Source organism: Apium graveolens, chromosome 5, assembly GCF_009905375.1.
Source record: "Apium graveolens cultivar Ventura chromosome 5, ASM990537v1, whole genome shotgun sequence".
In the NCBI taxonomy this organism is placed as follows: Eukaryota; Viridiplantae; Streptophyta; class Magnoliopsida; order Apiales; family Apiaceae; genus Apium; species Apium graveolens.
The window spans coordinates 2,318,600-2,346,179 of NC_133651.1; the positions used below are offsets into that span (position 1 = coordinate 2,318,600).

Here is a 27,580-nt window from a genome sequence, read left to right on the forward strand (position 1 = left end):
AATTATTAATTGATTTAATCTTGTTTATTGCGTAGTAATTTAACCGTTTATCCAATTTAATCAAAATGAAGACCCTTAGACTCAGAAAAATGACCCAATTCTATTAAAAATAGTTATAAATCATAATCTCTTTTGAGAGAAAGTCGGTTTACGGTATTTATTTGATTACAGACCTTATTGTTGATAAATGCGAGTCCAATAAATCCCGGAAAATTAGGAAATGAGTCAGAAGTTGATTATTACTGTGAATATAGGTCTGGTATCGATTCGAAAAATATTTATAAGCCTAAATTAACTATGTGCCTTACGTGCTATGTGATTTACGTGACTACTTGAACTCTATTTGTTAGATAATTATATATGAGTCAGATAGAATCGTATGGGTAAACGATAAGGGCAATGTGGTCTCAGTCTGAAGTACGATTGCGATGAGAATCAAACTAAATGAACATTTCTCTTTGATAGAAACAACATCCACAAGACGAATCAAGCTGGAGATAGGGAACTGTGAAATACCTGAAGCAGCGCGTATACCAAGCAAGTATTCCTAAACTTTCTTCTAAAATACTACAAATATTTCTTCATTCTTATTCTTAGTTCAGAACAGTTAAATATTTTTATATTTCACCGCAATTACTCTTAATTATGCAAGTACCTCTTTGAACTTGTTTCTTGATTATCGATTGATCTCTTAAGCAAATACCTATTTTTTCCAGGTTATTTGCGAACCCTGAATCAGGATGTTTTGAAATCAAAGTGATTTGACATCAAAATACTCTACAGACTGGATGGTTAAGATGAGGGCCAGGAATGAGCTGGACCATAAGGGCCAGAGATGGCTGAACCCTTGATTATTAGGCCATAGTGCCTGGGTACCCTATATGTCGGTGGGTCTATGCAGTTGGGTATAGATCTGCGGTATATCCTGACTGATCAGCAGGTTATAGTGCATATGTTGGTTCTAGTGTCCAGTCTAATTTATTGTTGATCGCCATTAACGACATTCCCTCTTGAAAAGTTTTATGATTACAAAACCGGACAAAACCCTGATTCAAGAGATGAATCTGGGAATTGCTCGTCACTTTTGATTTATGAATAAAGCCAATGAGGGCCGATGTGTTATTCGCTCAACTGTTTCAAATAAATAAAGATGTTTTTAGTCATTTAAAGATTTTTTTCCAGAAGTTTCTTTGAGATAATTCATGGAAACCTATAATGATACTTGTTGGGCATTTTTGGCTCACTCTTTCTTTGTGAATTCTTATTTCCTTCAGTTTCGAATGAGGATTAAAGTGAAGAGCTTTTAATAGAGAACAGAAGTTAGAAAAATTCACAGCTGCAAGAGGATGAAGCTAGAAGGATAAGACAAGGGAATTAGTATTAAGGTATTTAGACTTGTGTTTCAGTTGTTGTAAATTTTAGAATGTTAGATTCTTATTTCATACCATAACCTGTAAACGATCCGGAATTAAGGGATCATTGTATATCATTTTATATTATGTAAAAAAAATTGTTTAGTGACACCAAATCTTGACCCCGGATTTGGGATGTTACATGCTCAGAGCTTCGCGCTCTTCAAAGTTCGAGACCTTGTTGATTGCTTCCTGGAACCGGCGCATATAGGCTGAGAGGGACTCATTGTCATGCTATCGGATTGTTTCCAGGTGACACATATGCATTTCATGTGTCTTGTTTGCTCGAAACCTTCGGAGAGAAGATGCACGAAACTCCTTCCAACTATGGATGTTGCGGGAGGGGATCCTAATGAACCATCTCTGGGCCCCTCCCTTAAGAGTTGATGTGAAAAACCTTGATTTTGTCAAGTCATTGTAGTAATATATTTGTGTGATCTGCTCAAAGTAGTTCAAGTGTTCTTCTGGGTCTCCCAGGCCGTCAAAAGAATCAAAATTATAGTGCTTCAGGTCCCGCTGCCGGGGAATAGCCTCCAAGGAGTGGCTGAAAGGGGTTAATGTTTTCCCAATTTCTAATCCCGAGTCTCTGTCCATCTTCCTTTGTAATTCATACATAATATCTTTTAGGTCTTTCTGCTTCTCCTCTTCTTCGTCGTTAGAAAGCAGCTCTGGAGTGGGATCCCTCTGGGCTTTTTGGTCCTGGACTTGGCCAGTAGCTTTTCTTCTTCTAACTGCATTCTTTTCTGGATTTTTAGTTCGAGCTTTGCTTCTTCTTTCTTTCTGATTTGCTCCCGCATTTCTTGTAACCTTTTTTGCTTGGCAGCTTCTGATTCTTTCTTATTCCCCGGGTCCTTTCTGGTCTTCTTCCCCTTAGCTCCAATTCGATCAACGACAGATCTCTTAGAGTGTTGGGAGTCCCCGAACTCCTCCGGTTCTTCCTCAAGTTCGGCTTCATCCTCGATCCGGGCTTGCTTCTGCCTGTAGAGCCAGATTGCTTCTCCTAGCTCATCACATGTAAGGTTGGCCATATGTTCTTCAGCCACCTGGATATTGGTGTACTTGTATTGGTTCAGCTCAATAAGGCTCCTGGCGTCCCGGGTGTTCGCAACTCTCTCCATAACGGGAGTGTGCTACAATGGTTGCTCCTGGAATATTTCTTGGTTGGCTCCTGGATTATGAGCCTGGAGTGGTCCGGTTCCTGGACCTGAGTACTAGCAGAGGGTCTTCCAGAAGTGTGCTTTCCTGGTTTTGCCATTTTTCCAAAATTACCAACAACTAACAAAAAAATTCGGCTAATAATATCGATCTAAGGTCGTTTTTTGAAAATTGCAAAAACTATCCAGAACAAGAACAAACGGCTTTTTGGGGATAGTTCATACAACCTTTTGGGACTGGTTAACAATATTGTAGAATAAGTGTAGCGGGGCTTTAGAACACAAAGACGATATGCAAACTAAAGCAAAATTGGGGTTCTAAGACAATCAAAACTAACAATAGCACACACAAACGTTGTAACGACTGGGAATTTCGTGACGTAATTAAGAGAATAAAGTATGATTTTTGTGGTAATGTGATTAAATGATTTTGATGGTTAATTATCTTTATTGTATATTAGTATCTGGGAGAGTAGATAGATGCGTTCCAATTTAAAGAGTCAGCTTAGGGGTTAAGCTGTGTTGTCAGGCCGTCAGGTAGAACGGAACCCGTCTTAAAAAGGGATTAAAGTGTTTAAATGTGAAATATGTGTGTTTATGTGAAATGGAATGTTTAAGTAAGTATTACGTTCTAGTGTCGTGTTGATTGGTAAAGATAATTGTGAAGCTTAACTGAAACGTTGAGCGTCGGACCGTCAGGCAGAACGTGACCAGATACGCGAAAAGAGGAATAATAATAAAAAGGGAAAAATCTATGATTAAGTATGAGTTGTGATGTGTGGATATATGTGCTTGCTTGTCTATATGCATGATTATGTGATCTGTTAATTTTTAAAAGGGCTTAAGGGATTTATTTGATTTAAAATAAGGATTATTTGACATTTATGCATTTGTATAAAATTATTCGAGTAAGGTCAAAGCGTGAGATTTGTTGTGTTATCTTCAAAATAGTCTTAGAGACTTTATAAAAGTGATAGATGGATTTATTTCATGATCTTTGCATTTTAAAATGATTTTATGGAGCTAAAATGCTATTTTCAGCATAATCTTGTAAAATCCGTATTTAATCAACCGCTCGCTCAAAAATTATTCTGAAAATATGGCTGAAAAGCTAATTTCAAAATCTACATTCTAAAATCATTATTCGTTTCATTCTCATCTTTTCCGAGAGAGCTATTTCTTGATTAAATTCATTTTTGGATTGAAAATAAGAGAAAAGAGAAAAGAAATGTAAAAGTATGGTACAATGACCATACTACCCTTACAAGGCAATATAAATACTCCCTTCCCTTCCCCTTTTTCTTTCTTCACCCGACCTCACTCTCTCTTCTCTCACATTCTCTCATTTTTCTCTCTTTCTCTCTCTCACTCTAAGCTTTCTCTTTCTCTCTACCTATCTCTCGGTATATGATCTCTCTTCCTCTCTATTTCTTTGGAAACCTTCATGAAACTTCAACCTTGTTTCATATATGAGCTTTGATTCACTTGCATGTGTATGTTTGTACTTGCATGCGAATATGTGTGTGTGTGTGTTTGGGTTCGAGTTTTGCCGAGTTCTTGTCTTAATAAACTCGAGATGATGTGATTTATGATGATTATATCTTGCATGTATTTGTTGCTGTGATTTTTGGAGAGAAATCGGAGGTTCAAAGTTGGAAACCCCCGAATGGGGGCACCCCCGTGGAACCACCGCCACCGGTGATGAACTCCGGTGAACCGGTGGTGAGTCATGATGTGTAAACTGAACTCTAGTAATCATAATACCTATTTTCAAAGATTGTATGTGGTGATTTCATAAAAACCCAAATGGGTCCTTAATTTTAAGAAGATAAATTTGATTGTTCTTTGATAAAAATGACTTGTTTATGTATATTCTTAGTAGTAATTGAGAGATTTGATTAGTTGATGATTTAAAGAATCGAATTAAGAGTTGCATGTGTTGTTTTGCTTGAATACCGAGTAGTTCTTGTTTATTAAGTTGATTTTGATGATGTAAATGATTTATTGTTGATTGATTATAGAGATTCTTGAATAAGTAGATTGAGTTGTGGTTTAAGAACTCCAAATGATGCATGCATGTCTTAATTGTTGGAAATTTTAGGTGTTCTTGATTGATCTTAAGGGATTAAAAATGATTTATGTGTTTAAACGAACTAGAGGTGTAATTTCGATTTGGTTCTAGTAAGTGCATGTCAAAATTTATCTATGCATGTGTGTTTCTTTTGAAAAATCTGAATGGATCTTATGGTTAAAAGAGATTAAGTGGATTTTGTGAGTTTATGTGCTAATCGCATTAGTTACTAGCGAGAATAGACATGAGAATTTGGATGCATGTCAAGAAGAGTTTTGCATGTAAGCGTTTAGGCTAAAAGATAATTTAAAGGAATAAATGGTGACTTGATCCCAAGTTTATATGTGATTTTGGTGATGCATGTTAATGTTTGATTCTTGGGTTGTGTTTTGTGATTATAGCCGAATGGAATATAGGTATACAAGTGGTTAATTTGATGCTAAGTGAATGCATGTGTAATTTCTAAGAATTATTGGTTTATTTGTTTGTTTTGGTTCGAATGAAATGATGAAAAAGGAAGGATTAAGTTGTCTTGATATTAGGTTATATAGTTGATATGATAACTCGAGTATAGAGTTTGAAGTACAAGGATTAAATGCTACATGTCGTGTTTGCATCGTAATGCGTGATCTGAAGTCTATTTGGTTAAAGTATACGAGTTATGATATAAATGTGTTGTGTGATTATAATTGAGTATATATATATACTCCTAGGGTATTGCGATAAAGAGAATTGTTAAACGTTCTGGGAACGTCGAGTGGGAATCTGATTAAGGTTTTGATTTTTGAATTGTAGATTTAGAGCGTGAGGGCATTCGGGCTAGGAAAGGGAAAAGTATACTAGGTGGCAGTAGTTCAACCTTTGTGAAACAGGAAAGCAAACTCAGGCAAGTAACTCTACTTGTGCAAATTGATATAGAAAGGATATTGTTAATGCCATGATAGAGTATTGACCTTTAATAGTATTGGTACACTTATTATTGATTCTTGAGATACCCTGTCATTGTCCTTGTGAACCTCTTATTGATAAGATTATTGTTCATACCTTTTAATAACTTTTTCTTATCCTGATCACTTGTTAATACCTTGAATTCTTGTAAACCTATAAGAAATTTTGCGAACCCCTTGTGTAATGATCCTTTATTCTTTTGTTTATCTTATTCCCTAATGATCCTTGAAACGGTTTGTTGGACCAAGACAAGACGGCCCAAAGGAATCATAGTTAGAATAATTGTAAAACATAATGTAAAGCCCAAGAAGGCCCACTTTGTAAGGAAAAAGCCCATTTGGGACTTAGTATAAATACAAGACAACAACCTCATTTGAAGGGGTTGGCAAATTATAGCAAATAGACAATCTCCTAAAATTATAGTCTAATAATATAATAATATTGTTGGAACATCATTTGGCGCTAGAAGGAGCTTTGCTTTAACAGATCCAACCAGAAGATGATTGTGGAAGAGCTTGATCCGGGAACCGCCGGACCGACTCAGGTAAAGGAGTTGACGGCAGAAATTGCCTCCGACCCCTCGACCCGCGGCGATCGTGAGCTGCCCAAACAACCGGCCTTAAAGCCGAAGTGCTTGTTTCCTCCACCTGAAGTCCCTCCTGAAGACCAATCATTGAACTTGAAAGATACACTCCAAAGGGATAGAAAAAAGAAAAACCGTTTCAGATCAGCGTTTTAGAGTACAGACCTCTAAAGGAAAGAAAGCTCTCTCGAGCGACATACGACTACATTTGGAAAAGAAAGAAAGGCTAAAAGCCCAAAATCAAGAAAATCCAGAGGACCCACTTTATTCAGATGAAGAGCTCGAGCTTCTAGAACACGAAACTCGGAGACTGAATGATAAACTTGAACGAAAATGCGAGATCCACCGTCTCCGTCGAGAGCTCCAACAAACTACAGTACAAAATAAAGAACAAGACGATAAATTCTATGACGAAGACGATGATGCCGAGTACGAGTATGAACCATCGGCAGAATCGACATATTCACAACCGCGCGAACGTCGACAGAGGACAGTGTCATCTGCCGACGTCTCGCATCAAACAGAATCTACAAAATCTATCTCCCATGAGGAGTTCGCCAAAATACAGGAAGAAATCGCCCAGATGCGTACCATAATGAGAAATCAGGCGGGGTTTGAAACCGTCTTCGAGAGCCCCCTATCATTGGTGCTCGAGAAAGCACGCATTGACAGAACATTAAAAACTCCTGCCCTTGATCATTTCGACGGATCCTCGGACCCGTTAGCATTCCTCAATACCTTCGATGGACGTATGGCCTTCTTCGGCCACTCAGAGGTCGCCCGATGTCAATTATTCTCCACTTGCCTCCAGGGCACAGCCCTTCGATGGTACAACAATTTGCCCCCTCGGTCGATCGACTCATGGACGGCCCTAAAGAGCAAGTTTTAAGCTCGTTTCTCCAGTAACTACAAAGGAATAAAGGTCACAGATTCCCTAATGACAATGCACCAATGCTCATGAGAAAGTCTCCGAAGTTTCCTACCCGATTCAGAGAAGAAATAGCAGAGATTCCAGATCTAATCGAGCAAATGGCAGTCAATTTTCTGACAGCAAGCATTGATAAATCTCGCCATGAATTACTCTTAGAGGAGATCTTTGAGAAAAGACCGAAAACCTTACAAACAACATTTCAAATTATAGAACATCGCATGATGCTCCAAGAGGCAGTGAGTTGCATACAGTCTCCTAAGCGCTCCTCCAGATATGAACGACGACGCAGCTACAGTCCGCGATCTCCCGCGCGTGACAGACGTCAAGAGCGTCGCCGATCACCACCTGGTCGTACTGTCGAACATCAACCAAGGGACAGAAGAGAGAGAGACTGGCAACCCCTCAGTCGAGCAGACAAAGAATTTACCAAGCTTAATACTGAGAAAACGACCATCTTAGCGGTCCTAAAAACAGAGCCGGACTATCGTCCACCAAGACCCATGAAACCGGGTCATCCTCCAAGCTCTAGATACTGCGATTACCATGAAGATACAGGTCACACAACTGAATAATGCTTTCAACTAAGCAACCTCATCGAGGGGAAAATTCGCCGAGGACAGCTAGTGCATTATGTACAGCGGGAAGATTCTCCTCGACGCCATAGATTAGATGAAGAGGATCGGGTAATTGACGTTATCTTTGGTGGTGTAGCGGCTGGGGGACTCTCTCACAATTCCCGAAAAAGCTATGCCCGTGAGGTTTTTAATGTCAACCCACCAACAACTAAGCGCCCCCGGGCAAGTCCTTCTCCTGTCATTTCTTTCTCAGATGATGACTACCGCCCTGGTCTCATCGAAGGCCATCAGGACGCCCTTGTCATCACCACACAGGTGGGAAACAACACGATAAAAAAGATGCGAGTCGACAACGGCAGCTCCGTGGACGTTCTATACCACAATGCCTTCTCCCGAATGGATCTCGAGGATCGACGCCTGGAGAATGCTTGAACTCCTTTATACGGGTTTACAGGGAATGAGGTACATGTAGTTGGGACAGTCGACATGCCGGTGCTTTTTGGTTCCCCCCATGCCAGATTTGGAAGATGGTCAAGTTCCACGTGATCAGTGCATCCTCGAGTTTCAACGCAATATTGGGACGAACAACGATCACCGCCCTTCGGTCCATTACTTCCATCTCCCATTTGAAAATGAAGTTCCCCGCAGACTTTGGTGTAAGAGAAATGGTTGGTGATCAAGCAACGGCTAGGCAGTGTTACCTAACCACTGTCTCTCCAAGAAAAAAGACAGATGAAGAGTTAGAGGTCAATCAAGTACTTGACATCGATCAGAGAGAATTGATCGACACATCTACAAGAAATTCATGCTCTCATCTCGAGGAAACGGAGGATATAGAAGTATTTGAAGGAAACCCCGATAAAACAACAAGAATTGGCAAGAATCTCTCCTCAGATCTCAAAAAAGAAATCACGAACCTCATCCGGGAATTCTCCGACATTTTTGCTTGGGTCCCGAAGGACATGCCCGGTATTCCAGAGGTCGTGGCACGGCACTCGCTGCACATTAATAAGGACATCGGGCCTGTGCGATAAAAACAACGCATATTCTCGGCCGAGAAAAGAGCCACCATCGACCAAGAGGTCGACAGACTCCTCGACGCCGGCTTCATCGAGCCTGTGCAATTCCCCACATGGATATCGAATGTGTTCCTAGTTAAGAAAAGCAATGGGAAGTGGAGAATGTGCATCGATTACTCAGATGTTAATAGGGCATGCCCCAAAGATTTTTACCCTTTGCCGAATATCGACCAACTCATCGATGCTACGGCGGGAAATGAACTCCTCTCCTTTATGGACGCCTTTTCAGGGTATAATCAAATTAAAATGGATTCCCACGACTGGAAACAAACCGCATTCATCACACATAGGGGAGTTTTTGGTTACAAAGTAATGTCTTTCGGATTAATCAATGCGGGCGCTAATTTTCAACAGACGATGGATAAAATATTCTCCTCGCAAATAGGAAGGAACATGCTGATATACGTCGATGACATGATTACAAAATCAAAAGTTGCCTTAGATCATGTAACAGACCTTCGAGAAACATTCACCAACGCAAGGGCAAACAACATGCGACTAAACCCAGCAAAATGTTCATTCGGCCCTACGGCGGGTAAATTCTTGGGGTTCCTGGTCACCCAGAAAGGCATCGAGGCCGACCCAGCTCAGACAAAAGCAATTCTGGAAATGAGCAAACCAAGATCCATCAAAGACCTACAAAAACTCACAGGGTGTATAGCCGCGCTTCGAGGTTCATCCCTCAATCCTCGAACTCGAAGAGGTGCCTTCCCTTTTTCTCTGCAATGAAGAAAGCTTCTAAATCATCACAGTTTGAATGGAGTGAAGATTGTGAAAAGAATTTTACAGAATTAAAGATATTTTTGACAAATCCTCCGGTTTTAACTCGGCCCTTAACTATCGAGCCGCTACGAGTGTATCTCTCGGCTTCCGACGAAACTGTTGCGGCAGTATTGGTCCGTGTCGATGAAGGGAAAGATATCCCCGTATACTACATCAGTCACTCACTTCGAGACGCGGAAATAAGATATCCACAAGTCGAAAAGCTCGTATACGCTCTTGTTGTCGCGATCCGAAAGCTTCGGCATTATTTTCAAGCGAGAGAAATCCATGTTCTCACCAATCTACCTCTAAAAAGAATTATGCACAAGCCCGACATAACGGGCAGGCTTGCAGCCTGGACCATAGAGTTAAGCCAGTTCTACATCGAGTACAAACCTCGAACGGCGATCAAAGCCCAGGTTCTCTCGGATTTCGTCGCTGAATGCCAGTTCAAATCCAAAGCACAAAAACCAGAAGACGACCAATCACGCCCGTGGCTTTTGTTTATTGATGGCTCCTCGACATCCAACTCTGGAGGAGCGGGGTTATATTAATCAGTCCAGAAGGATTCAAAATCCAACATGCCCTCAAATTCGGATTCTCCGCCACAAACAATCTGGCTGAATACGAGGCACTCATCGCCGGACTAAAGCTCGCCTCCGATCTTGAGGCAGAGGTCATCGACATATTTGGAGATTCTCAGTTGGTTTCCAAACAGATAAGTGGTGAATTTAAGACACGTAATGAAAGGATGGCCCGATACTTGACAAGAACACAAGAGCTACTTAATAAATTCTCTTCATGGAAATTGTCAAACGTCGACAGGGAGGAGAACCTGTGGGCCGACTCTCTGGCCAAACTGGCATCTTCCAATCTCCCTGTTAACCTCAGCCCGACATACGTCGATGTTTTGGAGACCCCCTCCATCGACGAAGTATCAGTTAATCAGATCCAGACTAAGCTCGATTGGTGCCAACCTTTCCTTGAATACATCATCGACATCAAGCTGCCTGAGCATAAGACGGAGGCTCGCGCACTTATGTTCAAAGCCAGAAACTACTGTGTTGTGGGTTCAGTGTTATATTGACGTGCCCTCTCTGAGCCACTACTTCGTTGCTTGTCCCCGGAAGAGGCTCTCCAAGCGATTGTGGAGATACATACAGGAATCTGTGGTGAACATCTAGGAGGGAAATCCTTAGCCCTTAAAATAATCCGACAAGGTCTATTCTGGCCCACAATTCGAAAGGATTGTGAAGATTATGTCAAAAAATGCCAAGCATGTCAACTTCATGGAAGTGTAAACCGTCGACCCACGACCGAGCTAAATTTGATACTCAGCCCATGCCCCTTTTTCCAATGGGGAATAGATATTGTGGGTCCCTTTCCAAAATTCAAAAATCAGTGCCAATACATCATAGTCGCCGTGGATTACGCAACCAAATGGGTGGAAGCAAAATCCCTCGCTAAAATTCAAGAAAAAGAAATGATAGAATTCTTTATGGAATACATTGTCTTTCGCTTTGGGGTCCCCGGAATCTTAGTTTCTGATAACGACACTCAGTTTGTAGGGAGATAGTTCGAGGAGACCCTACTTGAATTAAAAATTCCAGTATATCAAAGCATCTGTAGCATACCCCCAAGCTAGTGGACTAGCAGAAGTAACAAATAGAACTATCCTGCAAGGATTGAAGAAAAGAATTGAAGAAATACCCCGGTGTTGGGTCGATGAACTCCCGAATGTGTTGTGGTCGTATAGAACAACCCCCCGAAGCGCAACAGGTGAAACTCCTTTCCGCCTGGCTTACGGAGTTGACGCTGTCATACCCGTTGAGATAAGTCTAACTTCACCACAGGTCGATATGTTCGATCCTGCTCTCTCTCTCTCGAGGGTCTGCGCCTTCACAATGATTTGCTAGAAGAAACAAGGGAAGAGGCTAGAATACGGATGATCGTCCAGCAAGAAAAAACTGCAAGATACTTCAACAAAAAGGTCAAGCCCAAAGACTTCAAGGTTAATGACCTTGTCTTAAGGAACTCCACGACATCACAACCCACTGTTGCAGGAAAATTCAAACCAACATGGGAAGGACCCTATAGGATCTCGAAGTTGGTAAGTGCGGGGACCTATAAACTTGCGCACCTCGACGGAAAGCTCATCAAAAATGCCTGGAATGGAATTCATCTCAAAAAGTTCTACCAGTAATTTAATTTCAGTTGTAGCTCGTTATCTTGAGGCAGTAAATGCCATACCAAAAACAAACCCTCGATGTAATGAGGGTCGTTATGAGACCCCCATCGAGGGGCGGTTAAATTGTGACAGATGAATGTTTGTAATTTAATTCAAGAAGTAAGGAACACAAATATTTGCTCACTTTATTTCTTTCATAAGCAGCAAAAACAAAAGAATAACCTTCGAAAACTTTCACCAACATAATATTCTGAATAGAGGTTAAAATAAGCTTCGGTTCACAAATTAATCTGAAAATATCTAGACAAGCAATTAAAGATTCAAGACTATTCAATTTCAGGAAAATATTGCTGAGCAAGATCAAATCTTTCTCATAACATAAACAAAACCAGTATACTCATCAGTGTATTTCCAGTTCCTTCAACCACAATCAAGATATGACTTACGACTAAGGTGACTTCAAACTCGACAAATGGATTAATATCTCAGACTCGGGATAAGAAGAGGATAAAATCAGTCAACATACAACTCCTCAGAATATGGAAATAAACTAGATCATGGATCACGTATTCGAAAATTACCCAAACTTACCAAGACTAACACTTAAAACAAATCCATCATCTGGTGTCATCGGTAAAATTCTTAAGTTCATAAAAACTCTTAATTCAATTACATAGGTCCACGGGGCATACCCCGTCTTCACGTATCATCGCCCTTCGACGCAAGATCCCGAAGATAATCCTCGAAAGCATGACCTTCGACAGAAAAACCGGCCTCATCCATCCGTCGATAACATCTCCCATAACCATCGCCCAAAGCATCGGCGATATCTTCCACAGCTTTCTCTACCTCACGCTTCAAATTTTCATTCTCCTTCACTATCAATCTATAAGAGCTATCCATCCCCCAACCTATTGATTCAAGCCTTGACGCTTGTTCTTCTCCTCGTCAAGTTCTTTCTCAACTTCGCGAAGTCGACCATCGAGCTCCTGCACCCTGTCCCTCGATGTCTTCTCAGTAACTTCCATCTCCGCAATCTTCCTCAAAAACGCAGTATTGGCTTTAGTCAAGTCAACCACCCTATGCTCGAGCTCTGCAAAACCAGCCCCAATTTTCTTCTTTTCCCCCTTCAGAGCAGCAATCTTAGCCTCTAACTTGGAACAAGCCTCGCCATCGACATAAGCCTTGTAATCCTCCACAATGTGCATAAAATCGGAAAGAAACTTCAAAAAAAATGATGAATGATGAAGAATGAAAATAAGGGAAAAGTAAATAGACATAGAATACAGTGGGCAAGCGAGGTATGGCATATACGCATAAAAAAAGGGGGATACACTTACGCGTCCAGCCCGGCTTTTACATCGATCAACAAGATCCTCACGCCTTCGACCCTCGTACGCCACTGAATCCTGAGGAAGATTGAAAAGATTAAGCACCCTCAAGGGCACGGTGGATCCACCCGTCCATCGTTCAGTGGGCTGAATCTCGACCCTCATCACCTCTTTTTTAGAACGCAGGTCGACGGTATTCCCCATAAAAACCTTATTCTCGGCAACCGTCACAGTCTTGTTTACCCCCTCGACGGCAACCTCCCGGCCACCAGCCAAAACCTCATCTTCTTCCCTTCGAAGACGCTTTCGAGGGTTATCTTCCGCGCGGACGAGGTCCGACACAACCCTTTCATTGTCTTCAACCACCTTATTCCCCTGATCATCGAGCAACTCTATAGAAACCGAATGAGGAACCCCCGACGGCCCAGCCCTAGTCGCATCAGAAGGCTTCCTCGAAGCACGTTGCAACAGCAGCATCATTGCCTTATTCATCCCTTCTCGAACCCCGCCGTCTAAAACCTTTTTCAAGGAAACTCCTGCCAATGGAACACAAGAAATAAAAAGAAGCAAATCAGAAACTCATCCCCCTTACAACTACAAAAATAAGGCACATGAACAAAACAGGGGCAACAACAAATAAGACATCCCCCTTACAATCGTGCATTTCCAAAAAGCCAGAATCCTTCAAGTATAAATGTGTATACCACGTCCTCGACCCATGAAACTCGTCGAGATAAGCAATATCGTGCTTCTCCAGGTTATTCAAATAATCGATCGTACCCTGGCTAACTTTCCCACTAGGCTTTATAAATACCAAATCAGGACCCCCAACGAACAACCATTGGGTGTGGTATCCGGAGTTCAACGATCTAACGCTAACAATCTTCATCCTCCTATGTCGAGAGTCGAAGTATACCCGCCTGCCATAATAACGCACACCGTAAATAGAGAAAAACAACTTCAGAGTCGGAGGTTGATCCTTATCACAACATAACGCCACAAAACCACTTAACTGAGCAATAGAATTCGGTGTCAACTGCCCAAGGCCGCACCCGATAGCCTCATACATCGTCAGGAAGAAGGGATGCATTGGCAAACGAAGACCGAATTGAAACATAATCATTGCAACTCCATGCATTCCGAACTCGGGCATCATCCAAACCCTCTCATCAGTGGTCGACACCTGATACCGGTAACCGTTAGACAAGTCGATATAACTCTCCCACTTACTTACAGGAGGGTCGGCGGTGATGTAGTAACTAAGATAATTCAAACTAGGTTTACCCTCAAACTCGATCCTACCTAACTGAAGGCTTTCCTCAACTACCCTATTTCGGAAATCTAGGGTACGAGGACTTAGGGGAGGAGAAGGCAAGGGACCGGTAGGCATACCCTTCAAAAACTCATCGCCCTCAAGAAAATCAAAAGGTCCAAACTGACCTAAATCCGGGATTTCAAGGTTATCCAAGTTCAAAGCAGACTCTTCATCACCCTCCTCTAAGGGTCGCTTCCCAGGGTCTCGATTGGAAGCACTACGCGAAGATGACGATGAGGAAAAGTCGGCCATTTTAAATTCGCAATCTACAGACAAATGTGATTGACTCGCAGGTAAGAAATAAGAAAGAAGAGGGAAAGAGGATAACTTACAAGCAGTTTGTGAACGGAGGATGTGCAACAGCCGCTTTTTAGATAGCCTGGGAGGAAGCCGAAGAGTGTAGCCCGCCAATCTGCAAAGAAACCTGAAAAAATAAATTCAAAAACACACATGAACAGCTATATATATATCCTAAAAAAAGAGAGAAAGAGAACAACAACAAGACAAGAAAACATTGTTTTTATTTCTTTTTTTCGGGCACACATTTGACTTCTATCTTGAGTTTACAATTACTTCTTATTTTCTTGTTTGTTTTTTCTTAATATTCCTCTTCATTTTATTATCCTATCCGATCACTAACTTTATTCAGGTATCAAAGTAAAAATCTCAAAATTCAAAGCGCAAAAGTGAAGAAGGAGAAAAACGCAAATCTAAAAATATTGCGCAAACTGGGAGGGGGTCAAATGTTGGACCAAGACAAGACGGCCCAAAGGAATCATAGTTAGAATAATTGTAAAACATAATGTAAAGCCCAAGAAGACCCACTTTGTAAGGAAAAAGCCCATTTGGGACTTAGTATAAATACAAGACAACAACCTCATTTGAAGGGGTTGGCAAATTATAGCAAAGAGACAATCTCCTAAAATTATAGTCTAATAATATAATAATATTGTTGGAACATCACAGTTTGATTTCCTAACTTGAATACCTTGTTATCATTTGATCAAGATCCCTGGAATTGAACTTTGTTTATCCTTGATTCATTTCTTTATCTTTGAATTCTTGAAATTGAATTTAAGAATGAGTTTTGACTTGAAAGAGTCTGAATGATTTCATATTCTCAGTAATGATAAAATGAATTTAGTAAAACCTTTCTTTTCCAACACAAGGTTTCCAAATGAATTCCTGACGAATTGGATTAAGACGTCAGAGACTAGTGAGATTAGTCTAGTCATATAAAGCGGCTAGCGGGGCTAGTCCAGTTTAAGGCTGAAATTATGCCATGGGTACCTTAAAGACCGGATAGAGGTCGGTACGGGCTGATCACTCGTATTATTATGAATTAAAAGTTGAATAGTCCAATCAAGGGTTCCATAATTATTGAAATTTTATTCTGTGAATGATTCTTTGAAAATGAAATGGTATATAATGTTTGAAAAGAGTTGATTGTGATATTGATTAGCTTACAGCTTGTGAACCCTGATTTTTGAATCTGTTATCAATTATATAATTGATTTCCAATGATGAAAAGATTATCGCTTTCCTTTTTAAAGATCATTTGTGATCCTGATAATGATTTGTGATGAATGTCGGCTTTCACCCTATCTCAAACCCCATTTCCTGAAAGCCCAAAGCTTTTCTTCTTAACCCTTTCATAGCCCAAAGGACAGAAATCTGCCACCTAGAGATGTTAAAGTAGAATGCCCTGGAAACAATAATGGTATATTATGGATTTTGTATCGTAGAACTGTTTATAGTTACTTGTTGAGTGTTATACTCATATGTTTTGTTTTAATCTAACCATGATAGTTAAACAAGATGATGGCCAAGCTTAGGCACACTGCTCGTAAGAGCGTACCTGGTGGTCCCTACCGTGTTGAGGGCTTCCAGTTTTCAGAGCATGTAGTACAGGTTATGTGTGAGCAAGCGCTTAGCCAGAAAGTTGTAAAGATAAAATGGGTTATTTGTCGGTTGTATGTCGGAATCGATTATGTAAATTTGGTTTTATTTTGGGTTGTAAGTTATATGTTATGGTTGGTAGTGGTAATCTTGTCTCAAACTTTATCATGTTTGATCCAACTAGTAGTTAATCAGGGTTTATGCTTATTTAATTCATAGATTAAAGGAGTGTGGGTCCTCATTTCCTAACCCCGAGATTGAGGGTGTCACAAGTTGGTATCAGAGCTACAAGATCTAGTCCCTGAGACAAGTTAGGAGTAAAAGGGTATTTTGGGTATATATCTATATCGCGAGAGAGTTCGACTCATATAGAGTTGAGTTAGACTATTAGGTATAGTCTAAGGAAAGTGTATATAAGTTAAAGTGGCAACTAGAATTAGGGTGTGAGTTGGTTGGAAGTTTTATTTAACCCTAATGTTGTTTCTTGGATGCTGTTTTATGTGTTCTCTCAGGATCCCAGTAGTGGTAGTGATTCCGATTCAGAGGTTAGTTTGACCAGTACCCCAGTGGACCCCATTCCACCCTCTTTAGAGGAGCCTGTGTATGTTAGTTCAGATCCAGAGGAGGATCCATCTGAGAGTAGTGAGATCCCTATGCAGATATCACCCTTGAGGCCAGAGTCAGAGACCCCAGCCCCTGAGCCAGAGTCTGAGATGCCTAAGATTGTGCCTGTTAGTGTTGGTGGCAAGTTAGCCCAGGATCGAGACTTTGTTTACTCCCGTATTCCTGAGTTGGGAGCTTTGGTGAATAGGCTAGCTCGAGAGACTAGGCAGAGCACTTCAGTTATGGATGATGAGTGGCGAGTCCGGATTAAGATGGTGGAGCAGGTTGCCCGAAGGAGATTGGATGAGGGACCATCCACTAATGACGCTGATGCTGAGGCCCGGAGGTTGCATAAGATTATTCGCTGGATGTTGGTTGTGTTGAGAGAGATTTTGGATGATTAGATGTTAGTGTTGGTCAGGCGGGACTTTTGGTGGAGCCCGTAGTTGTTGTTTTTCAGCGCCGATAGGCTTTGGGATACTTGGTCAGATGTCGGGATCCCTTTTTCATTTGTTGTATTGTATCTCAGAACTTTGTAGTAGTAGTAGTTGTTAGAAGTTAGGGGTAGATAGGGGGATATTTTCCAGTTTTTCCTCTGTTTAACCCTGTTATATTGTTGTACCTTATTCCAGAACTTGTCATAATCAGACTTTTATCTATGTACCTTTGGCTTGTTGAATCAATCATATATATCTTGTTTCCTATTGTGCATCCTGGAAATCTTTATAAACTGTCTTGCATACCATGTCTCTATACAACTGTGTTTAAAATTTCGTAAATAATACCTTGTGCCATGAGAAAACAACACTGGTATGAGGAAATTATATAGTAATAGGATTGTATGTGCAAATTGGGTAAAGCTTAAAACCCGCAAAAGAGATTTCGTAATAAAATGTTGTTATATATCTGCCATGCTATCGTATTGCTAAATAATTGCTCAATCAGGCTTGTAAGAAATGGCCAACTCACCAGATCACCAAGAAGAAGAAATCCAAACCCAAGACCCAGAAATAAATCAAGAAACCACTATGATGAGTCGTCTTGCTCAGCTTTTGCAACAACCCGTAGCCCCTAAAGTTGGAAAATTCAAACACTTTCAATCTGTTCATCCCCCAGAGTTCTTAGGTTTGCCCGACCCAATAAAAGCTCAGTCGTGATTAAGAGAAATGGAGAAAACATTTGAGTTAGCAGAAGTTAAGGATGAAAAGAAAGCTCAGTATGCAAGTTATTACCTTAAATATGAGGCGAGTTTCTGGTGGGAATCTTCGAAGGCTTTGCTTGAAGGAAAGGATTTATCGTGGGAGAAATTTACTGAAACATTTTTGGAGAAGTATTTGCCAAGTTATAGGAGCGGAGGACACCTGGCTGGAGTGGATGTTTTACACGTGTCGGGACGGAACTGGTTGGCGAATGTTCTGAGGATCTTCTGACACGTGCCTTGATTATTCCCATAATTGATGGGTGGCAGTTGTCCCTATCATGCGTTTCGGCATGTGCCTCACGTGTGGGGACTTCCCAAGGTTGGGCTAGGTTGGGCTCGCGGGACTGGGTGCCTCACGTGCTGGGATTTTCCAAGGTTGGGCTTGCGGGACTGAGCCAGTTAGGACTAGTAGTGTGCAGGACCTCAGTTTGGAAAAATTTAAATTTATCAGAGCAAGTTTTCAAACATTTCTTAAAATGTGTCAACTTATTTTTAATTGTGACATTCCTTTTTCTTTTTCTGCAGTTGATGAAGAGATAATAATGTATAGGGCAAAAGATAGATTGTCCATATATCTGCACAAATTGGTCCTATCTTTTTTGTTCTAACACATAATTCAGACTACTAACTAAATAGATATTGTGCTTCTAGGATGTTCATAACTGAGAAATAAGCACACAGCCAACTTTTTATTCTCCAAAGAAAAGTTTATCTTACCTGATGTATTACAACGCACAAAATTGTACTCGAAAAAGATGAGCCTGTAATACTATGGTGGCATGATATGGTAACAACAGGAAGTCTTATAGCTTATGCTTCTCCCTTGTCAACCAGGATTTGAGGACAACATGGATTTCATTAGGACTCTGCAACGGTTTGGTACAGTTTCTGATTCTGGCTCTAGTTCAGTTCTGATCATCGTAAACTTGTAGCTTAATCCTTTTAGTTTGAGCTAGCTTACTCTAGATTTGGACATGGGCCTTTACAAGTTATATGTATTTACCTGGTGGTACAGTTTTGCTTAACGAACACATTTATGTGGTCGAGTTCGAACTCGAGTTCACAAACGAGCCAAGTCGAACGAGCCGAGCTGGAGCTTGTTCACGAACAGCTCAGCTCTACTAGGTCTAACCATTTGAAGAGAAAAAACCCAGGCTTAAATTTCTCAACTTGCACACACTGCAGCTTCAAAAGACTTTTGACTTGGACCTTTATCAGCTGACAATCTGACATGCATGCATTGTAAAAGAAGAACTAAAAGTCTTTAGTAAACAGACTGAGAGACTTTTTCCATGCTTGAAAATTCTGGCCAGCAAAAGTTCACCAAGCAATACTTCTCTACCTCTTTACTTTCTTTCTTCAAAAACTCTAATTCTCTATTTTAAATACTCTAATCGTAGCTAAAGTCATTTAAATTTTGGGAGACCCCGATTATATTTTGTGAATAAACACTTATATTTTTGAATTGCTGGACTGATAATTTTTTTAAGATTTAAGCGCATTTGTATCAGTATTATGACTTACGATATGATGATTTAAGTTGCATGAGTGATGATTGCTGCCTTGCAAACCTTGGACACACCATTCCCACGAGTAATTATTCATTTGTACTCATTTTCATCTTGTAATGAGTTTGAATAAAAAAAATGAATGTATTTTTTCGAAAAATTAAGTTTATATGACTTAGAATTGACAATATGGATTTAGCAAAAAAAAAAAATTGGTCTAACAAATATCAATGTTAAGCGAGAATTGAACTCAATCACTCAAGGCTAGTGACTATCTAATATCTATAAAGTACTCTATATTTACTTAAATACTAATTCCCTTAATTACTTTAACATTTTGCAATTAACACAGTCAAACTTCATTTTTAGGCTGTGATTAAAACTACAGTTGGAGTCTAAAAACAGTTAGCAATGATTAAATACTCGTACAAGTAAATGCGATTATACTGGCACCCATGTTACTATGTTTGCATGATAGGTGGGATTTGATTAGAGGAATTTTAGATTTTACAAAATAATACTCCCTCCGTCCCGTTTTCCTCGTACATTAATTTAAGATTATTTTTTATTCAACTAAATAAAATAAAATAAGGATTTTTTCATAAATACCCAAGTTGCAGAAAATATTTGCAAAAATACGGATCAACCTGCAACCACATATGTAATCGTTGCAAACTCATATGCAACCCACGTCCGTATTTTTACAAATATTTTGCTAAAAAATGGTATATTTGGTAAAATAAAAGTTGTCATAATATAAAACTAACACGGTATTTTTTTTTCTTTAATTTACATTTTACATAACATATTTATTAAATTGGATAATTATTTTGATACAGAGAAATATGATAATAGTTGACAACGAAAATGAGATGAAGAAAGTAATAAAGTGTATTTAAAATGCTGAATAACAACAAGTCCAATGAAGATCCATCCATTAATTAAAAGGCTAGCTACCACATAAAAAAGTCATATATTTAACTTTAATATACAGAAAAGTTTGAACAAAATAATTACCAAACTTCTAATCATAAATAGAACTAGATTTGATTTACTTTATTTATTTAGATGGTTGCGGGGGACATCATCAAATTGCCTTTACCTACTGTACTTACTCAGTCATATGCATTATGCACCCAATTTAAGTATTTAACATCTTCCTAGTAAAATTTATTTACTTATAATGGAGATGAAAAGTACTCCGTTCATCCCTAAAAACGTTTCTTATTTGTGTTGGACACGTTTGCCGATGCACACTTTTGATTGTTAATATCTTTAATTCCGTATTAGTATTAAATATAAAAAACTTCATTGTATTAAAATACTCATAAATACGAATTCAACAAGATCACTCATGACTATATTTGATCTTATAAATTAGACGTAAATTAATAGTCAATCGCTTATGATAAATAGTGTCAAAAGTCAATATAGGAAATTTATTATGGAACGGAGGGAGTGAACATGAATGAAATTAGAATAGTACTGAACATGAATGAAATTAGAATAGTACAATTCGGACCGGTTTATGCTCACCTCGACTAATCTCAGGAAGTTTGTTTTTCACTTGATATGAGCAGAATTTTACAATGATATAATTCATTACATTAATCCTCAAAATCAACTGAGACTAAAAAATAGCCTCACTTCTAAAAATTTGACTAGTAAACATCAATTTTTTTAGCCCCTTGTCAAGTTCTATGGTCTGCAGATCCTGGTGAAAGTTCTGTACTGTACTGCAAAGTAGACTAGTGTTCTATGAATAGAAGAAAATCAAAACCTGTGCTTACACTTGAAGCAAGTCAAACAAGAGAAACCCAAATTCTAAGTGTGTTTTGTGCATCTGGCAAAAGTTAGGAAATAAGGAGAGAAAGTCATGAAAAAGACAAGAAAAATAGGTCTGGAGACTGAAAATGATTAAGATGTTGTCACAAAGTAAACAACTTTTAGGGATGAAATGAAAAGGGCGGGAGCTAGATCTGTGGTGTATTACCATTTACCATGCAGGGACAAATTGAAAATGCTTGTCAGTAAGGTACAAACTCCGTCCCACCGGGTTCTCTACGTTTACTATTTGCGTTTATTTCGATACTTTTATAAAATATAGTTTCATAATGTTTTTTTTAATTTTTTTTGAATAAAAATTTAAATATAAAATTTTTATTCAGAAAAAAAAAATATATTATGGAATTATGTTTTAAAGGACCATTGAAAAACATGCGAAAAAGTAAGTGTGAAGCATGTTTTACTTACGGGGGAGATAATCATAAGCTTCACATTCCATAACCCTATTCATACTTCTCGTATAGTATTCGCTCTGTTACAAAATACAAGTGTTTTTAATTTTTTACGTGTATTTTAAGTCGAGTAAAAATAATAACTTCTGAGATGATTTTTCAAATTTTCTTTTTCTGAATAAAAATATATATACTAAATTTTAATTGAAAAAAAGAAAATTTTAAAAAAATTATGCGGAAGTATGACTTTTATACATCCTAAAATGCACATAAAAAGTCAAAGAAATTTATATTTTGGGATGGAGGGAATAATTAGTTTTCTCATTTATTGCACCCACTCTCAAAATCACAATGGTACTGCAACAAGTTTCGGTTTTGGTTTTTGTTCTGTTTAATCTAGAGATAAGATTTGCGTACATTTTATCCTCCTTCTTGATCTCTCTTTTATGATCACGATAAATCGAGTTTGATTGTTTTGGTTTACCATTGTTTGAGTGAGATATCAAAGTATGTTTACAATCTATCATTATAATAGGCAGAATTAGATTCAATTGATAGTTTTTTTCAAATGTTTTGAATTTTTGAGATAGTAAGACTATTACTGGTTACCTAACATGCAACTAGAGCACATGTTGTCTCAAGTTTGAAGATCGGTATTCAATGTATACAGAACATTTTACATTTTTGCCATTTTCAGAGAACACAGTTTCCTTTCCGATCTAAATGTAAGTAGCATAAGATCGTGTTGAGATATTTTCTCTAACACCTTAATATTTTAAACCGCTAGTTACTTTACTAGGAATTCACTAGGAAGTCGTAGAGAGAATTTCATTTTGCACCCTTTATATTTGATTAAAACTCAATTTTGTATACCTATTTTCTTAAATTACAATTTGCATCCCATATTTTGAAATCCGCTTTAAGTTGCACCCTTTTTGCCAAATTTTGTCAATTTTTTTCCCAAATTATTGCCTACAATAACATATATAATCTATTATTGAAGAGAAAAGATGAGATATAGTGTTGGAGACAGCAATTAGGGCTAAAAATTTAGGCAAAAAGGGTGTATGTTGAGGCGGATTTCAAAGTAAGGGGATGTAAACTGCAATTTATGAAAATAGGTATACAAAATTGAGTTTTGACCAAATATAAGGGGTGCAAAATGCAATTCTCTCTATCTCTATATAAAAATCGACTATTCTGTTCCGTTTCATTTTACTAGTAGCATTAACTTTTTATGCGTAACCATGCATGATAAAAGTCAAAACGACTATTTAAAAAAAACAGAGAGAATACGAATTAGATTATCTAACTACCGATAACAGAACAAAGCTCAACAGATCCATAATCCAGCAATTCTTGAATCATCTGCTCTATATATTCCTCTTCAGGAGACTTGAACTGTTGAACATTATTCTCCCCTTGACACTCACTGCTTTCAACCTTGATCGCATTGTGACCGCCTCCACTTTGCCCACTTTTCTTACTTGAACGAGCTTCTTCAGGCTCCGTTTTCACAGGAGCTCTCGACATTTCAAGCGACGTAGTGTGACATTTTTGCAATTTAGCTCTCAGTGTTGCAGACAGAAACTTTCGTGAAGAACACTGAAGCTCATCAGAGGCATTGTAAACGAAATTAGTACGTGCTCTTGGTCCGCACATGAGCCGAGCAGCTTCATCGTATGCTCGTGCTGCATCCTCGGATGTTTCGAATGTGCCTAGCCAGATTCTTGTTTTCCTGTAAACAAAAAAAGAACGGAAACGTCAGTAAAGTGATGTCAAGAGTTCGAAACTTGTCAAATAAAAGAATGTCGAAGTTAAGTACAGAATAGGGTGGCGAATTTCGGAGACCCAAGAACCCCAATGCCTCTGGCGAACTCCTCTGTATCTCTGTTGAGGTCTCACCATGTTTAAGAAGATGAAATATTTGCAAGACTGATTGACAAAAAGTGCTTGTTCTTTTAAAATTATGTTGTGTTGTGTGACCTTTGGAAGAATGGTAGAAGAGCCAGTGTGCCAATTCTTTTGTAGGCACGCTGGGCCTATTTTCTACGTTTACCTTTTCATATTGCGGGTCCCACAAGGTCTATATTTTCATTCACCATTTTTATGAATTTTTTAATAAAAAATTGAGTTGGGCTAGGTTCCCCAAGTATATTCCCGAAAATTTTTACCAAATGACATGGCTGACACATGACTTATTTTAATTCATGGGCGCATATTAATGCACGCGGGATCCCATTTTATTATTAGGAAAATTACCAACTATTCATGTGACACGTCATATTTGGGAAAAAAATTTAGGTAAAAATTTGGGGTCTCTAGCATTTTCCTAAAAATTTTAGCCCAAATGCGCAAATATTATTATAAAAAAAATTCTCAAATACTTTATAACTGGTAATTTTCCTCGTTATAATATAGGATTCGTGTACATTCATATACGTCTACGAATTAAATTTCGACACTTGTCTGGTCAATTATTTTATAATTATTTTGGTACAAATTTTGAATTATTTAATATTACTCATTTTTAAACTGTTTTTTCCATAACATAAATAGAGTGATTTCTGAGATGCTAAATTCACAACATCGTTATGTGAATTATTTAAAGTGGTTGGTAAGACCAATCACTTGTTTCGTGCAACAATAGGAAAATAGATTATCCCTCGTTTAATAAAAATTATCAAAGGGGTAATAAGATCCGCGGCCTTGGTCCAAAAATCGGCTTTTCGAATAAGACGGAGTGTTATAATATAACCTCATATATATATAGTAAGATTTTATTGTCCAAAAATTGGTTTTGGAGTCAGGGTGTTATTAGATCTAGCAATTTTGGACACGATACGAAAATTTAGTGTTATTGTTTGTTTTGTCATTATACTACACGAAAATACACGAACATCAAAGTACATGACTGAGATTTAGTGTCTTTTTTGGATTTTTCATATACATACGACAAAAATAAATATTATAATTAAATATTAATATTTATAATGAATATATGTATATTTTTACTAGATATATTCATATTTATTTTTAAAATAATTACTTAATTTTATTATATGTATATAAATGTGATCTAAATATATTTTTTTAATATATTTCTTATACATTTTACCTAAACATCTTATATTTTATTTATTTATTTTAATTAATATTAATATTCACTTTTATACAAAAAATAAGACACAAAATGACATGAAACGAAAGTACACAAACCCAATATGTTGGTTTTGTATTTGACTTTCAAATACACAAAATACGAACATGAATTATACGACACCAACAAGAAGGTCTAGATGCTATCAATTGAGGACAAGTGTTAGAAATAATATAAGACCATATCTTAATTTAACATCTTAAAATTTTATGACTAATTATTGAACATCCGATGTCCGAATTTTTATATAAAAAATGATCAACTGACTATATAGTATGTACACGGCTATCTTAATGATTATGAAGATCTTCTTCTTGTTCACGAGTTCATAAGTAGTGAGGGATGTGTGAAATGTATTGAATTTTCACGAGCAGCAAATAATAAAGTTCATGTGATTGTATAGAATTAGTAATGTACATGTTGCAGCAACCGTATCTGAATTCAGACATAATGAACATGTAAAATCTAATCTGTTCATGTGCCGCAATTTAAGGGCATGAATATGATACTACTTGCTAATCAATCAGGAAGCTGGAAGCCCACAATGTTTTTATGTAAGTATGTGACTGCTATTTTTGACCATTAATTATTCCTGTCTAAACTCAATATATAGTTGTGCGTAGAAATACTTGAATTCACGAAAACGGTTTTGAAAATGTTTTCAAATGCTTGTTGTGTTATTGGTTTTTTTATCTTAGGTAACCCGCAGACGCTACTTTTCGGTGCGTATTGGATAAATCTTACGGGTTCACGCAATAGTCTGTAAACCAAGTGAATCAAGATAAACCGCATTTAAGCGACAGACTCTGACTCAGGAGACATAATCATAAATTCTCCTCCGGTAGGAATGTTATTGGTTGTTCTCGCATTAATGAAATGAATTTCTCATGTATTAATATAAATTTCACGAATAAAATGACATCACATATCATTTTAATATATTTTTGAGATCATTTTCAGGATAGCGGTTTTGCTCAATTTTATGTGAAACATGAGATGTACACATGGTCACTTAGATATTTACATTCATTATTCGGTTTGTCTATTATGTATTCATGGACACATGTTAAAAAAAATGTGATTGACGAGTTGTAGAAAATTTATTGGTGGAGATTTTTATGTATTTCAGAAATCCATCATTATTAATAAATTTTTCACAAATATTTTGAAAACAGTTCATCAAGTACTAACTCTTAATACGGGTTCGCCTGCACACACGAGAAAAGTCCATTATTTTAAATGACAAGTAATTGTTTATGTTTCGATGCACATGTATGCTCCGGTTATTCAATTCAAAAATGAATGAATTGATTGCCAAAAAGAATTTGAGTTAAAATTCAGCAAGTTACGTCAGTTGAGTTCCGGTAAAGGTTATAACAGGAGAACAAAGAGTAGGAGAAATTAAATTTATTGTGTGTTAAATTCGGTATATATCGTAAGAATAATGTTAGGTAATCCAAAATTTATATCAAAATAATTATAAAATGTTGTGACAGTACAAGTGTCAAAATTTAATATGTGAGCGCATATGAATGTACGTAAGATATCATATTATTAAAAAGAAAGTTTACATTAATAAAATACTTGAGAAAAAAAATTGTAAAAATATTTGGTAACTCTAGCATTTTCATGCAATTAATTGACCCTGTCGGCAAGTTCATTCTTTTGTTTACAAATATCGTGATTCGAAACGAAGACGTACACGAGCACCTGAACACAAATTCAAACTCGTTTAGTTAAATGAGTTGAACCAAGTATGACATAACTTGATTAAAGCTCGACTTGAAACTCGAAAACTCGGCATGACTCAGACTAATTTAAAGTTTATATACAAACAATTTTAAAATTTATTTTAATAATTTGTAAATTGAATTTTTAATTAAATATTAAATAATTTTCATTTTTGAGTGTTGTCCGACTCGTTTAACTCACGAGTAAACTCGACGCAGTTCGTCTATTAAACGAGCTGACGAGCCGAGTACGGTCATTTTATATCATTTTGAGTCGATTAAAAATACCAATACTCAAACTTATGTATTAAATACTGTAATCGACTTGGCTCGGCTCGACTCAGTTCGGCCCGACTCGGATTAAGACCCCATATGCAAGCATATCGAGTCTTCCTGATTTGGTGCAAGTTACATCATGTCTTGTTTGAATTTCATTACCAGTCGGATTTCAAAAAACTTTGGCCCCTTGAAGTGAACCCAACCTTAATCTAATAGCAATGGACAACCAATTTGGCTCAAAGTTGAAGCCAGCATTTAGGTAATTTTATATATTAACGCGTCTGTTAAGTCGAACAGAACTGTCATTGACGAACTTGCCACAAGATGTAAAAACTAGAGCATTTATGGGGCGAACATCGAAAAACACATGATATTGAAAAGAGTTGACATGGTTCTAGAAATTTAGCAGTTAAATTATGTGTTATTTGAGCAAGAAATTATTTGTTAAAAATCTAGATGGCATGTTAAAGATAAAATCAATGAGATGGAACTTTTATTTATAAATTTAGTCGACCTCTTTGTTTCGGCGGGCTATATTTATCGAATCAATCAAGACTCTGCTGTTAAAATTTGTTGTGATGTTAGAAAAAGTACCGATAAAAAAAATGTTGTTG

General features: G+C 37.8%; 2 protein-coding genes across 2 annotated transcripts; one reads left to right on the forward strand and one right to left on the reverse strand.

The window, feature by feature from the left end:
- The first annotated feature begins 9,478 nt into the window (after positions 1 to 9,478).
- Positions 9,479 to 10,602, forward strand: LOC141659079 (uncharacterized). Its single transcript, XM_074465813.1, has 2 exons — positions 9,479 to 9,963; positions 10,074 to 10,602. Exons 1-2 carry the CDS (start codon positions 9,479 to 9,481, stop codon positions 10,600 to 10,602), a joined length of 1,014 nt encoding a protein of 337 aa, XP_074321914.1.
- An 11,845-nt stretch (positions 10,603 to 22,447) lies between these two features.
- LOC141661355 (ethylene-responsive transcription factor ERF003-like) lies at positions 22,448 to 23,806 on the reverse strand. The gene is made up of 2 exons (XM_074468345.1): positions 23,623 to 23,806; positions 22,448 to 23,535 (listed from the first exon to the last, which is right to left on the reverse strand). Exons 1-2 carry the CDS (start codon positions 23,703 to 23,705, stop codon positions 23,106 to 23,108), a joined length of 513 nt encoding a protein of 170 aa, XP_074324446.1. The 5' UTR covers positions 23,706 to 23,806; the 3' UTR covers positions 22,448 to 23,105.
- Between the last annotated feature and the right edge of the window lie 3,774 nt (positions 23,807 to 27,580).